At 34.8% G+C, this 15,512-nt stretch overlaps 3 protein-coding genes across 3 annotated transcripts; 1 reads left to right on the top strand and 2 right to left on the bottom strand.

The window, feature by feature from the left end:
- Positions 1-2,900: 2,900 nt before the first annotated feature.
- Positions 2,901-7,088, top strand: LOC143459936 (uncharacterized). The gene is made up of 5 exons (XM_076957258.1): positions 2,901-4,117; positions 4,234-4,400; positions 5,464-5,599; positions 5,812-6,028; positions 6,331-7,088. Exons 1-5 carry the CDS (start codon positions 3,035-3,037, stop codon positions 6,528-6,530), a joined length of 1,803 nt encoding a protein of 600 aa, XP_076813373.1. The 5' UTR covers positions 2,901-3,034; the 3' UTR covers positions 6,531-7,088.
- A 15-nt stretch (positions 7,089-7,103) lies between these two features.
- LOC143459937 (large ribosomal subunit protein eL32-like) lies at positions 7,104-9,046 on the bottom strand. Its single transcript, XM_076957259.1, has 4 exons — positions 8,988-9,046; positions 7,637-7,733; positions 7,351-7,518; positions 7,104-7,280 (listed from the first exon to the last, which is right to left on the bottom strand). Exons 2-4 carry the CDS (start codon positions 7,727-7,729, stop codon positions 7,131-7,133), a joined length of 411 nt encoding a protein of 136 aa, XP_076813374.1. The 5' UTR covers positions 7,730-7,733; positions 8,988-9,046; the 3' UTR covers positions 7,104-7,130.
- Positions 9,047-11,688: 2,642 nt separating this feature from the next.
- Positions 11,689-15,508, bottom strand: LOC143460197 (aminoacylase-1-like). Its single transcript, XM_076957621.1, has 12 exons — positions 15,423-15,508; positions 15,251-15,315; positions 15,014-15,121; positions 14,016-14,187; positions 13,757-13,903; positions 13,548-13,621; positions 13,255-13,365; positions 13,017-13,097; positions 12,498-12,566; positions 12,363-12,440; positions 12,183-12,239; positions 11,689-12,030 (listed from the first exon to the last, which is right to left on the bottom strand). The coding sequence occupies exons 1-12, from the start codon at positions 15,505-15,507 to the stop codon at positions 11,881-11,883; spliced, it is 1,197 nt and encodes a 398-aa protein (XP_076813736.1). The 5' UTR covers position 15,508; the 3' UTR covers positions 11,689-11,880.
- Positions 15,509-15,512: the final 4 nt, after the last annotated feature.

Genomic DNA, 15,512 nt, shown 5'->3' with positions numbered 1-15,512 from the left:
TTTGTATATATGATAGCTTCAATATGTTTATATTGAACATGAACCGCAATTTTACAAGTGCACAACCACAGGATGCCTTTGTATAATAGACTCCAACTACTCAAATTGTGACGTCATCTGGTTGTGTACTTGTATAATATATACAGTCAAACCTGGTTAATCCGGACCACTTTGTTTCGTCATAAAATGTCTGTTTAGCGGGGTATCCAGATTATCGGAATGCGAAAAATCAATCATCTTGCAAAGATAGCACCGTGTTCAAAAAGCAGTATGCAACTTACTTCAATTCAAAGTATGCATAGGAGTTTAAAGAATAAAACTGCAAAATTATTTAGCGTAGATAATCGGCAATTTTTTTTGTCAACTAACTACGTACTGTATCTATGACAATCGTAAATCATTTTCGCTTCACTCTTAATAATCCGGTTTATCGGCTTTTATTGCTATTAATTCAGCACATTTGTTCTAAAGCTTTTGTGTCGGAGTCGGTCAGTGTTGTTTCCGGATTAAAGGGTTAAAATGCATAGGAAGAAATCCTCTCCCGGCAATTTTGTGTCAGATAAAGGGGATTCCGGTTGTTCGGGGTTCGGATTAACAACGTCTCAATGTACTAGAATAACTAGACCCAAAGATTCTATCTGTCAGATTCTGCGTGTACTTACTGTATAGCCTACCCACGTAGGCCATACTGGCCGACTGGTAAGTATGGCAGTTTTCGGACGTGAAATTGTGCGTGAAAGACACAAATTTTGGTGTAATGGTGTGCACTGAAGCCTCAATACTTTGTTAGGCCTATTTATTATAAACTGGCGTTCAAACAACCAACTCTTCTTTGTTAATTTTCCGGTATTGTAACTTAGCTTAAAAATAAAAAAATTTCGACGTGCACACTGGTGAACCTCATGCGTGAAGCTGCCACGCTTTCCATTATATGACACACTATTTGAAAGTACTGTACCAAAGTATGGCACACGCACCCGCATTTAACACATATCAACATGCACTGATGCCACTAAATTTTTTATGCTTGTGACGTCAGAATTATTTTTGAAGTTAAAAGCATTGACCTAACTTACCTGGAGTAACAGTTTAATTTGACTGGAATCAGAACTTAAATGTACTCGACATAATTTCGAAAGTACAAAAATGACTTGGTTACACCTACAATCCTTCTAACTTAACTTTAATTTATTATTGGAAGAAAACAGACATAACGAGTCGGGGCCGTAACAAACCACTTGCCTCGAAGCATGTGACTTCGATATCCAGTGGTATCTGTGGCATGTGTCTCATATACCTAGCGGTATCGGTAATATGTGTCTTGGATAGCCCGTGGCATGTTTGATTTTGTATGACGTACGTAATGCACAAGCACTCCTTGAGAAGGCTGACTGTCCTTCTCAGAAAGTACACAGAATTCACGCCAACTACAAGAGTAAGTTCAACGTTCGGCAAATCAGAAACTATAAAACGACATCTTTAACACGTGCACGTGGAACCCACTGACGAAATCGAACACAATTAAGAACACGAAAGGTCACACAGAAGTAAAAATTAAAGGTACAGGTCTAATTTTATCTTTTAAAAAAGCAATTAATTTTAGGTGTAAAATATTGTTATGGCACTGACCGCCACAACCATTTTCCTGCTTCGGTAAACGGCGGCCGGTAAAATACTTGTTTGCTTCATAGGCAGCCGTTTTACCAAAGTAGCTTTTTCTAAATTCGGTAGCCGGTAGCCGGCAGCCGGTGAAATGGACGCTTCCAATTTTTTTAACGTTCAATGTTTTACCGTTACAATTTTTTACTGCTACAAGTTAAAATGAGGATGATTTTCCTTTTAACAGCTTAGGACGCTGCAAAAAGGAAGCAAGTTTTCGAAAATTCCCCAATGCTTCGCGATAGAGTATTTTTGCTTTTTGTGTGGGCTATTTGATTTGGCTTCAGACATAACTTGACTTACTAAGCTCTATTTATTGAAAGACTCGACTTGAATTGTGACTCAAGTTTGATGCCTTGTTTATGAGTCTGAAGTGGTCATAAAGTGTGGCACCTGTACGAACTAAATTCATCAACGTGCACGCTGAACTTTTTTTATCTTCACATCAATTTATAATAAATAAACAAAGAATGTTGGTTGTTTGAACGCCAATTTATTATTAATAAACAAACAATCAACGCAATGGTGCATGTCTTGATACCAAAGTGTCTTTGCATGCACAATTTTTTGTGGAAAACTCCCGTCTGGATCATAAACAACCGACTGGAAAGTAAGGCAGTCTTCGATCAGTTGTGCCTGCAAAGTCGTAAATTTTGGCATGATGGCGTTTACTGAAATCCCAATTCTGGTTTATTTATTATAGATTGGAGTTTAAACAACCACCTTTTCTTTGTGTTTATTTATTCACAAATTGGCGTTAAGATAATAAGTTTGGTGTGCAAATTACTGAATCTCGTGTATGCAGGTGCCACACTTTCCGCTGTGGTCCAGTTGCATCCAGAAAGAGGTTGATTTCCAAAAAAATGAAAATGGATATCCATATTAGTAACACTCATTCAAACTGTTGTGTAGCAGATGCGAGAGTCCTGATAAGTCCACTAGTTGTTTTAAAAGTTATGCCTTGTTAATATTCACCAATTTCTGTACTTAAAACGGTAATACTGAAAAAGCAATTTTACTTGCATTCAAAACAGATGATGCAGCAAGTTTATTTGTGGCGTAACAAACAAGCACATACAAATTTGAAACACAATTACACCAACATGAATGAAAATTGTGTTAAAAATTACTAAAAACTTGGATCATTAAACTTGATAAAATTGATTTTACTGACGGCAACGTTGTAATGTCATAAACTTAATATGACACTGTGGATCGTAGGTTGAAGACTGCTGGAATGCTGGATATAGTGTGAACTAATCATGTCTAAAAATTCATTCTTTGGTTAAAATTATTTTCAATAGAAATATTTTTACTTACGAATTATGTTTCCTTACAATATCATAACTGTGCTCAATAAGTTGGCTTGAGAAGAATGGCATCTTATGCCCGACATGATGGTTATTCAAGGGGTAGACGCAAAAAAAGCTACGCACAAAGAAATGCACGTTCTAACTACGGAAGGCAACAAAGTTTGCATGGGGGATTTGAACAGCCGTTACATGGTAGTTTCAACAGAACAGGAGGTTACGGAAAAATAGAAAGTACAAGCTATATGACTGATGTCTACACACCGCACCACTACCGAAATGATTTTGACAATTATTGGGATTCAGGAATGGGCTATGCAAATAATAGTGGTAAAACATGGGATCAGAGTGGTTTGAATAATCTCGGACCAGGTACTGAAGATTATTATGAACACTATACAAGTGATTTTCCCGAATCCTCCTACAGAACCAGTTATGAGGCAGATCAGCAATGGCATGGAGAAGACCAATTTAATGAATACGCTGCCGAAAATGACTGGTCACCTGACCTTGAATGGAAACAGGTGGAACACAGACAAGGACAAAAGCGAGCCCACTTTCAAAGTGATTACCATGACGACTGTTTGGATGATCCGCATGGTGTTAACTTCTATGAAGATCACAATTTTCATTCTTATAAAAATCACAGACATGATAATGTTTCTGCTTCAAGCTTAAATTTTAGTGGTCACAATGTCGATGCTAAACGAATTAAAATGCTTCCAAAGGTGGCAAAGAAGCTTGACAATATAAATAGACGAAATAAATCCTTACCCAGGAAACTACCAAAGAACTTCAACAGATTTGAAGAAGCAATATATAACAAGCACAAAGTTGCCAATGTTTCAAAGGAAAAGCGAACCCAAATAAATGTGGTTGTAAATGCCATGCTTAATGCCATTAAAGAAAGTGCGGTTCAGTTATCTAGAGAATATGAAGAGCAAGTTAATCTCAATCCCAGTGAAAAGAACGATGAACCTGTCATTAAATCTGACGAAGAAGCTACTACTTTTATTGACAATAAAAAAACTAAACCTTGTAAGAAGAAACCTGTTGCTGTTCTTATTGGTGCCCTTAAATGTGGTGATGTTGCCATGCGGTTATTGGTTGGAGATTGTATGCGATCAACTATTGTGGTACTGGCTAAGGTAACTGATAGTTTTATTGATAGATAGTTATAATATCTTTATATTAAAAGATTTTGAAGTAACTGTGTGTTGTAATAAATGTTAACAAATAAAATGAGTTTTAATTTTGAATGCAGCAAAAACCAACACGCAATCTTCTCGTTACCTTAAGGGAAATATTTCCTTTTCACTTAGCCAAGGAAAAAGAAATGCAGAATCAAAATTTCACTCTTTCCCTTGATGATGAGGCTGAATGCATAGTTACTAAATTTGAAGACTTTGATGGTTTTGAAGCCATAATAAGGTAGCCTACTTGTATCTACTATTAGAGATGGGAAAACCTAGTACATACTTTATTAGTTGGAATAATTAAAATTGTTTCTTGTTAAGTCCCAAGTACTCGTGTATGAAATCACATTGATGCCACTTGTTCATACTATGTACACGCACAGTAAGACAGCATCTGGCCGTTGAATGGGAGTGGTAGCGTATGAACATGTGCTGGTGTAAAGAGCGTGATAGCATCACATAGTAGGGGAAAGCAACAGCAGTCATTACCATCCTTGCTACAGTGCTATTAATGTATTTTACACCATACTACTCCTGTGCCGATCTTAGTAAAGGCATATAATGTGCTTTGTTCAGGTGTGTGTTGGCACATTGCCGTGCATTTTCTCAATGAAGTACCAATTGAACAGTGCACGATTGATAAATAGTATTAAAATTGTTTTTACTGAATCATGTTTCAAAAGTAAAATGGGTGTGAATTAGTGAATACAAATACTGGTCAATCACATAATAGTGGTAGTTGTTATAAAGACTACCGGTACATATTCTTTAAAAAATACATGATTGTAATTATATACTTTTCTATACCTAATTTGTTTTCATTAATGACTTTCTGTATCTCTTTAAAAGATGCTATTTTTACAATAATAAAACACTCAGTGCTATGGACGACTTAAAAATTGTAACTTTTAACAAGCATCGCTCTTTTTGTCATTGACGAGTGAGAGCAACACTCCTTTTGAAAGAGTGGTTGCCGAGCTCTTAGTAATACCGTATGTATCAATGATTAGAATCAGATTTTTTTTAAATAGGCATGACCCACTTCTTGAAATTTCATAATCAATTGTATGTACAGTAGTATTAAGTTATCATAATTTCTATTTCCGATGGCAAATGCTGTTGATGACAAATTGCAGAGATGATGTACTAAACGCCAGTTCAGTTATATTTTTTCATTGTGTGGGGGAACCTGCAGTAACCAGTAGCTGTTTGGTCATTTACTTTTCTTCAAGAATTTCCAGAGCGGTCATTGCATTGATGTATTTTTCAAATATTAATCTTTTTCTGCATTGTATCAGGTTAACATCACCAGAATGGTCTGATCAAGGACCAATAGGTGAAAACAAGAAAATAGCTGAATCAGACTTGCTGTCATCAAAAAGTTGCCTTATAGGATTAGCAGCAATACGCAGATTACGATTTTTTTCCACAAAGGTACTTACGGTAGATTGTCAAACATTATGATACAAAATATTTTATAATATACATTTTTTGGACTTTTTGTGTTTCTTTTCATTTATCCTAAATTTAGAAACGCTGTAATAACATGCAACAATTTTTTGTTATTAAGGACAACAGTCAATTACATTTACCTTCCATGCTTGAAAGCCCCTAGACTAGCTCCAATTTATTGCTTTTTGTCCAAGTTGGATACGTCGATGCAAGGTCTGACAGTCACACGAGTTATCTTGCACATGAGAGAAACTGATGCTAACTGGAAGAAGTTATCGGTATGGTTGGTTGTTGTTCTGGTCTGTACTGCCATGGACAGTGCCGAGGAGCAGAAAAAAATCATGAAAGTAGATGAGCATGAAAGCGAAAATTTCACTAAAGTTGATTTCATTTTTAAAAGATGCATGGAAAGTATGTTGTTAATAACACATTATATTTTAGCCCAGGCTTTTGTAGTTAACAGCTTTCGCAAGCATATGTTATTTCACAGTACTCTTGAAGAAGGTGTAAGCTTGCTTCTGCATAAGCAAGCTTATAAGCTCGTGTCTAAAATTATAAAGTTAACCATAAGAGTGCCAAACTATATCCTGTTTCTTATTTTACTTTAAAATGTGGTTAACACGGTTCAGACAACATCAACTAAATAAACAGTGTTATACTTTAAATACAAATAAAGTTATTTTCTACAACTAAATAGCTCAATTGATTTTCAGTTCTGAGCAGTGGTGTCCTGCTTCCAGATAGTATCGGTTTAAAAGATCCTTGTGAGAAAGAAACTGATGTGGGAATGCAACTGGACGTAGAAGCAGCTGAAGACATAACAGCAGCTGCTCAAAACAGTTTGCGTCTGATGGAATTTGGAAAACTGCATTCAGTTTTAGGACTTGAAAATAAATCGGTAAAATATGGTTAGCCAAATTTTTACTACAGGTGATGCAAACTACTAGACTAAAGTAATTCAATTGGAATAAGGAATTCTTGTGAAGACCCAAGGTTAGGAAAGTACCTTATAAATCCATTTCAACACAGTTGACACTTCTTTGCATTTGAAGAACAGCACCCATGCGTATTTCCATTGTTCTGTCCTAAGACATACGGATTTGACAAACATTTCATGTTTCTTTTGTCACACACTTTGCATTGCAAATCCTGATTAACATTTAGGCTGAGGCAAAGCCTAGTAGTGCAACCTTCCCTTACAAGCACTCTGTTAACTGGCATGATTTAAAAACTTCTGATTGAGGTGCTTGATTTTTGTGAAAGATTACATAACTTACAAATTTTGAAACATTACAAATTTCTGCTGGCCTTAAGTAACTTTTCAAGAGAGATTATTTATTAATTTTCGTCAAATACAATGCATCAAAGAGTTGTGAGTGTTTTTTTACTATAACATTGTGTTGGTTGTTGATAATCACCAGCTGCTTCTATCTAGCCTGTGATGCCTAACTTTAGCACTAATTTGTAATATATACAAAGACAGAAGTATGGGTGCGAATTTTATTAAACTTATTTATTCGTTTTCCTCGCTTCGAAGTCTGGCATTAGGATTGGTTAGGTAAATGTTTAACTCATTCGCCCGTTGAACAATAACCTTGCGCTTGCGACTTGACACACCATGAGCAATTTCAGCAGCAAACGACCGATTTGACATCAAAAGAACCTAAAAAGTAGTAACCTGCTGTTAAAATCTACCTAAAAGCAAACATGTGAATATGTTATGTAGCACTCACCTCCAAATCTCTGACATTGTGGACAAGGAGTTTACGAAATCCACGGTGATCTCTCATGCAATGACGGGTCTTTTTTGTACTTCCATAGCCAACACCTGGCATGAGATACTGACCCTTAAACTTCCTTCGCACTCTGCTGTCAATACCCTTTGGTTTCCTCCAGTTTGGCTAAAAACATTAGATTTCAAATGTTCATTGCAAAGACCATTTGAACATCATCATGTAAAAAAAAGATGCTCAATTGGACATGATCAGCATAAGCATGATTGCACCATAACAAACTTACTGCTAGCTTTTTGTAGCGGTCAGATTGGTGACGGATGAATTTCTTCACCCTCTTCTTGACAATCTTCTTCCCATTAAGCGGTCGTGGTGTCATTTTGCTGGCAAACAGAGGTTATGTTCTGTTAATATGTACAGTTGAACTTGACTATAATGGCAATTTGCTTCTAAAAAATTATTTACATTGCTTGTTTATTACTGTGTAAAAGTTCGACGTGCTGGTGCAACAGTTGCCACTGTGGTCAACGAGTAAGCTGAATGATATGTGGTGATGAAAATCGGTTGGTTACAAACTTTATGAAATAAGAAGTTCAACGTAGATTAATAATATGCACACAAAATAAGTGTCTTCTGTGAGTACTTCGCAGAGCAGTGCGGAGCATTGACAACATTTGACATGTACCTCTAGGTTACAGCCCACAGTGGAAAAGTGTGGCACATGCACGCACAAGGTCCATTAAAATGTACGCTAAACTTTTTTCTTCACATCATTTTGAAATAAATGAATAAAGAAAAGCTGGTTCTTGGAACCCAAATTTATACTAATTAAACGAAGACTTGATGCTTCAGTCCACGGTATCACGCCAAAATTTACAGCTTTGTACGCATGCTTTCTTGTTGAAAACTGCCACGCTTTTCAGTGTAGTTTGTTGTGGTAAAGATCGTTATGCCACTGGCATAAATATCTACTTCAGCCTTTTTGACGTGGCTTCACAAGCATACAAAAATTTCAAGAGCAAGCCAACTGCTTCATTTATTAAACTATGAACTCGGCCAGATTTAGTTGCACTGAAAAATAAATAGAATTTTAAAATTAAATAAATGGGGTCTAGTATACAACCAGATTCCATTACAATTTGAGTAGCTGGGGCCGATAAGTCCATATCGTCATTAGATAAACACTAAAAAAGATTAAGTAAGCGCAAAACTGGACTAGCTGTAGTACACCTGAGTTAGCAAGTTTGAACACCCAAAATGTAGGTGAATACTACCATGAAAAACAGACAGGTCATTGTAAAAACACGCAAATTTTGGCGTGTATTGAAGCATCAACACTTTCTTTATTACAAATTGGTGTTAAAACTAGTGTTTCTTTGTTCATTTATTATAAATCGGCGTGAACGTTTAAGAATCTCGTGTGCGCAGGCGCCACACTATCCACTATAGCAGACGGGCTGGGACCTGGCCTTGCTGTAATTCAGTGCGTAGGCTTATGATACTGAACCAAGATATTGAACATTTGATTTATCCGTAATTTTAAAATATTGCAAATCATGAATACAATCAAAATGTTTCCGGCAAACTTTAATTTCGCAATTAAGTCAAAAATAAAAAATATTTGGTTGAGAACTCACCAACAATGCTGGAACCTACACAACCACACGATAAAAAGAAAGTTTGGAAACGAGCTCACGCAGTCATGTTCTCATTGCCAAAATAGCGACCTCAAACGGATTTATGAAAAACAGATAAAACTGAATATTGTTGGCAAACATTAACGCAAGCGTTTATCGTTAACTTTTGGAACATTTGAGTAAAGAGTACAATGATGTATTGTTTTTTCTTTAAAAAACAAAAGAAGTTAAGTATAGTTACTTGATTATAACACGCAACTTTACAGGGCAAGTTCTTTGGATTGAAAATTTTCTAAGGTGTAAATAATGAAACGTTACTTTTCGCAAAAAAAAAAAACAATTGGTTTATTTAATGTTTAAATGGTTGCGTTCCTAAAGCTCAATGACGGCATTAGTTTACGTTAATCAATTTTTTGCAACAACAATTGTTTCTGGATTTATAGAAAGTGTCTATGAATTAACTTTGGTATGGGGCTTCCCCGAGATACAACATCAAAATACCATAGCAGACCATAGATATCTTATATGTAAGATATCTATGTAGCAGACAGACTTGGACAACTAGTCGTTTTTCAGCTTTTTGCGATTAGATTGGTATTAGAATTGACGAATTTGCTTAAACTACAAATTAAACTAGAATTAGATTTATCACATATACAAAATCGATTTCTTTTTCATAGTGTTTGTATACGCACATAATTCTAATATTATTATGTGATTGTCTACGTGCAAGTGAATGGGCGTTGTGACGAAGTTCATCACACAAATTTTCCAGGCTATAAATCATGGTTATGTATTTGTTTCCTGATTAGTAGACTAGGGTACTGCAAAATTGCAATTGCTTTTTTCTAAGGCATTTGCTTTAGCACCATCATAATTTTGTTAAAACTGCCATACAAAAAATAGCTGCAACTATTCATATGTACTTGCTATATCAAAAATGTACTAATGCTATAAGAAAGTTGGCTATTGTAATTGGTATACAGTTAGAGTGCATACAGTCCAAGAGCTTAAAACGTGCAAAAATAATGTTAACACATGGTAAAGCTGAATAATTAATTGTTAGCACGGCATGCAAACCTAAACCCAACATGCAAATAATAATAAAACAAATGAAAAAATATGTGATACAGTTGTTTAAATTTGGACACTGATGCAGCGTGATAATTAAAAGATGATAGTAGAATTACGCTTCAGTAACTAACACGGTAACAACAACAAACAATACTTAAATTGATTAAGATTAGTGCAGCTGGATGGTGTTAAGAAACTCCCACAAAAGAAACCCCATCTCAAAAATTGGAATCCCGTTTCCATGGCCCCAGAGAGGGCACGATAGTAAGGCCCTCTGGTGCACTAAACTTATTGAATTGCACATGTCAGAAATAAGATATGGAAAACTCACATGCTTCAGATGTCCTATACAAGATAGTAAAGCGAAATGCTACACTATCATAAGAATAAAAACAAACACACACACTGAACATGCATAGAAGAACATGCCCCGCAGGAAATGAGTTTGAAAATGAAGATGAACATGGAGCTAGAATGATGAAATCAGACCAGATCAGTAATCTCAGAATGACCTTGAAAATCATGACTGACTTTGCAGTGCTGCCAACTCCGACACCTCTACGAGTCCCGGCAACACTGCACTGTTGATAACGTTTTTAATTGACAAAATACATGAATTTTTTTGTTTACTTATCACTTTAATTTATTTTATGAAGATATTTAATTAGGCTAGTGAATACAGACACAAAATGCGATACATAGAAATGCGGCATAAGAAATGGTAAGCTTTGTCAGGTCCAACAGAGCTCTGGCACCTATAGCATTGGCACTGCTCCCCGACTTTTAGGTGTCTCATGAAAATTCCTGTTAAAACGTCATACCAGATGCTGTTTACCTACGAGAATGGCAACAGTGTACAGCAGGTTTGCATTTGGTTTTGTATAAAAGACACAGGTATTGTATTGTGTGTAAAATCGGTATTTGTTTCACCCTCCAATGGTTATTGGGGTCAAATCTGACCCCAAGAGAAGAATATCAATGATAACGTTTTGGCTTCTTAAAATTTTGTGCAGCAGCCCGAGGAATTCTTCGATCATTGTGTTTTAAGGAAAATAAGAATGAATATCTTTCGATCTAACGTTCCTGTGTGTTTTTTCATAACTTTAAAATAATATAACCTAAACTGCAATTGGGGGTCAAATTTGACACCACCGTAGAAAGTTGCTAAATGCTTGTGTTGTAAAGTTTCTAATCCTTTAATTTTGTTGTTAAAGTGTTCAGCTTTGTCACATGTGCCAAAAACATAAGGATAGATAGACCCCTCGTGTGTGCAGCCAATGCAACAAGAATGTTTGTAGTTCACATTTGGTCAGTTTCAAGACAATGGTCACTGACACTGTAAAAATTGTCAGTGGTTTGTTTTATAGATTGACACTTGTAATTGTCACTTACTGTGTACAAACATATTGTAGAAAAAAAGCATAAAATATGGAAACAATGACTAATGTTTATTAATTTCCGAACCTTTCCATGTATGTATACCAAAACTTTTTTTGCCTATTTTATTGAATAAATTTCTCACAAGGTAATTTTCTAATATCAGTGAGTATGCGTGCATTTTTATTGCTATAAAAACAATTATACTGGTACACGAATAACACTTTGGAAGAAGAATTTATGAATTGTTCATTTTACCCCATAATGCCAGCGCCAGCCAGAACAACTAATGGTATATTATCAAAATTGATACTAACAATGATTGCATGAACAAAGTTTGATTTTGCTTAGTCAGTGATTCTGATGCTTAAGTTATGTTAAAATTAAAGCTCTGCAAATACATGCATTTGATTGCTTCACAATAAAGGTAATTTCTGAACAGTCAAGGTTTCATGTTAGCCAGGGCTTTGATAATTGAGCAGTAAGTGTCGATTCCTTCCAAGAACACTGCTTCATTCAAGAATTCATTGTGATCATGCAACAAAACAGGTGTGTTGCATATTGGACTAAAACCAATTGCATTGTATCCAGCCTGCAATTTAGAAAGCATGCTTTGACTAAATCTCTAACCCTTCATATAAAATTTTAAAGTTCATTAAGGCTTGTAATGGTACACTTCATGTCAGAATATTCGAGTTTGGTTAGTCTTTGTAACTGGAAAAATGTACAAAAATGCCAACTTACTCTTCTAAGGTATAGGCTGTCAGTTGAAGCAGAAAATATTTCCACCTTCAATTTTTTCTGCCATATGACATTTTGTTATTTGTTAAAAGAATTATGTCGGAAAATTGGTTTAGCTTTTAATTCAAATTCTTAACAAGAGAATGAGTAGAAACAATTTAATATCCACTTTCTTCAACTGACCTTTTTTATGGCTGATGAAAACGCAACCCACCAAGGGTTAATGGAATCCGTTGAGGTGACTGTTTGATCAGTGTTTTTCTGTAATAAAACTAACATTAGCATCAACTTTGTGAAAGGCTTTCCGTGAGACCATACCTCTAAAAATTCTATTGAAACATCGTCTCCAGCATCTTTGCACCAGCCTTGCAGCTTCTGTTCAAACTCCTGAAGCAAAAATGTTTAACACGTTCCTATATTTAAATATGCATCTTTGGAAAAAATTTTAGTGCAACGATTCCCAATCTGGGATATGGTTAGTGATTGGAAGATTCCAAAAGTATAACCAATTTTGAATCCCGATGCCAATACCAGTAAATAAGTAGATGAAATGCACTTCATTATTTGTTTTTTTTATTCGAATCCACTTAATCAAAGAAAAGCTATTAACAGAATAAACATGTACTTTGATTTTTAAAATTTTTCAGTTTTTGATTGAGGAACAAGCTAAATACTATATTTATAAAGAAAATGGTACAAGAAGGGGATATGACTAGTGCACCATAATAAACTTGGGGTTATGAAAAAGGTAGGTAACCAGTGATCTCATAAGTTTATATGATATGGTACTCCAATGCTGGTACTGTATGTAAATTGCACAACTGTTTTATTGGTCACCTGCAAATCTACGGTGGGTGGAATTCGTATGTCGAAGGTGGCAGACAACTCTGCAGGAACAATGTTGTGTGCTATGCCACCCTACAAAACGTGAAATAAACAATCATGACAATAGCAAATATATAAAAATATAAAATTAAAATAAATAAAAAAATATATAAAATATTTTTATATATTTAAAATATATAAAATTGCAGCAATGTTTCAAAAAAACTACAGTATTATAAAATCATCTTACCTCCAATTTGGTAAGATTTACAGTTGTTACATCTCCAAGAGGCTGACAAGTTGAATTTATCAATGATTTCTGACTTTCACGATAATTCAGGAATGAGTTGATTATTTTTCTCTGAACAATATAAATATTAGTATTATTATATTATATTATAACAATTAATCTTAGCAAGAAGACAACAATAAAATAAGTTTTCAAATTCAATCAATGAACTGTTTCAGTACAAAACTCTTAAATTTTAATGCGCCGATCAACACAACGATCAATGTTGTTTTTAAATAGACTGTGTACATTACCAGTTTTTCCGCAGCAGTATTTTCAATGAAACGTGATCCATGGCCTGGATTTCCTTCACACTTCACTCGGGCCCCTATCAGGTAAAACCAAATTATAAATGTACATTTTTTTTTCAAGTACGATTAGTCAACATCAAATCAAAAGAAACTTGTTTATTTTAAAGTATGAAATGCAAAGTGATGCATATACCTAATTTTCTACAACCTACACCATAAAGATCGTTCTCCATAAAACGCAATATAATCATCATCAGGGCTTGCTAGACCTTCATCCAAAGCAAGTCCTATATTAAGTTCCTTGAATTCTGGTGATTCCACAAATGATTCCATGCCTTTGCTGCCTCCTATTTCCTCATCTTAAAAGTTGCAAAAAAATTTGAAGATTTTACACTAACAATTGAAGTTTCATACAAGAATCTTCAGTTATGTTCTGGAAGTCTAGAAATATCAACTATAATAGGCAAATACCTGGCACAAATGAAATGTGTATGTTTCTATCAAAACAATGGCCATCATTTTTAAGCTTTCGAATTGCTTCCAAGTACTGGATTCCAACACATTTCATATCTTGTGCTCCTCTGGCATAGATGTCTCCATTTTCCTCTTTAACAGCAGCAAAAGCATCATATTTCCAATGATCCTGGTAAAATATATTAGGTTAGTATAAAATTTGAGAATCTTAAGATAACAGAATATAATAATAGTTCCCATGGATATAAAGTTTATATGCAAATGAAAGCCGTTTAATTTGATAAATAATGATCATTAATCAGGTGTATTGAGTCTTTAGAATCATAATTATAGCTAAACCAGTTAAAAAGTGTTGGCACATAAGAAATTTATTAGGGCCCAAAAACTTGTTTTGTCTGCCTGGAAAATTGAAAAAATGCACCAAATTAACATTTTTTTAAACTTTTGGAAGTGTTTTACAATTGATGGAATTTCAATATGTACAAATAATTTTCTTTGAATCATTCGCATGTCACATTTCAGGATCAGTTATTATTGTGTGGTCTGAAAATGTTGTCCTTGTCCACACTTTTAGCAAAAACGTTTAAATTTTCCTAAATTTGTACTTAAAAATAATTTTCTAAAATTGAAGCTTTCAGTATAGTAATGGGATTTTAATAAATAATTATTTATTTTGGAACTTTATTTCCCTTAGTTACCACACAATGGTATGTCCAATACCATGGCTAATGGTAATAACAACAGTAAAGGAAATGTTTCAGGGACTTTGAGCACTAATAACTTTATAACTTATGTAAGAAATGCATGCAGTTACATGAAGTACTCGCACTATAGAAACATTTATATTTAGAGAAATTGGCGCCCACACATAAATACACTCTTGTAAAATTTACATACATACTCACTCAAAATCAACCTTATAAGATAATAGTCACAACTAAACCAGTGAAAAATTATGCCTATGAGTGTGGTACCACGACTAACATGTCATTTACCTCATACACAGGCACTACATCTGTATGTGAATTCAAAAGTATTGATGGCAAAGTAGGATCTTTTCCCCTCCATGTCATGAGAACAATGGTGTGGTCTTCATCAAACAACTAATCACAACAAAATAAAATCAAGGAAGTTGATGTTAAACCCCATCACTCACCATTAAGTTTCATCAACAATTTAAAAAAAAAATTATATTTGGTGCAAGTCCATGTAAAGTAAAGTGTGTCACGTGCCTGTATATGCCGAAGCTCAAGTCCAATCTTGTAAGCATGTTTATCAAGGAATGCAATTGCTTGAACTGAAAAAATGATAAAATAGATGTAGTCGCCCCGAAATTGATGTTTTTTGCACATTTTGTTGTGAACTATTGCCCAAGTAGAAGCATGCCAATGCAAATATACTTGCCATAGTCCGGATTTGGATGAACTGTTTTAATACGAAGATATTCACGGAAAAGCGTCACAGAAAGAGGTTCTGCCTCATTTGTCATTATTG

The sequence above is a fragment of the Clavelina lepadiformis genome, chromosome 5 (genome assembly GCF_947623445.1).
Source record: "Clavelina lepadiformis chromosome 5, kaClaLepa1.1, whole genome shotgun sequence".
In the NCBI taxonomy this organism is placed as follows: domain Eukaryota; kingdom Metazoa; phylum Chordata; class Ascidiacea; order Aplousobranchia; family Clavelinidae; genus Clavelina; species Clavelina lepadiformis.
Note: the sequence above shows the minus strand (reverse complement) of the source record. Positions and strands in the feature narration are given on the sequence as shown.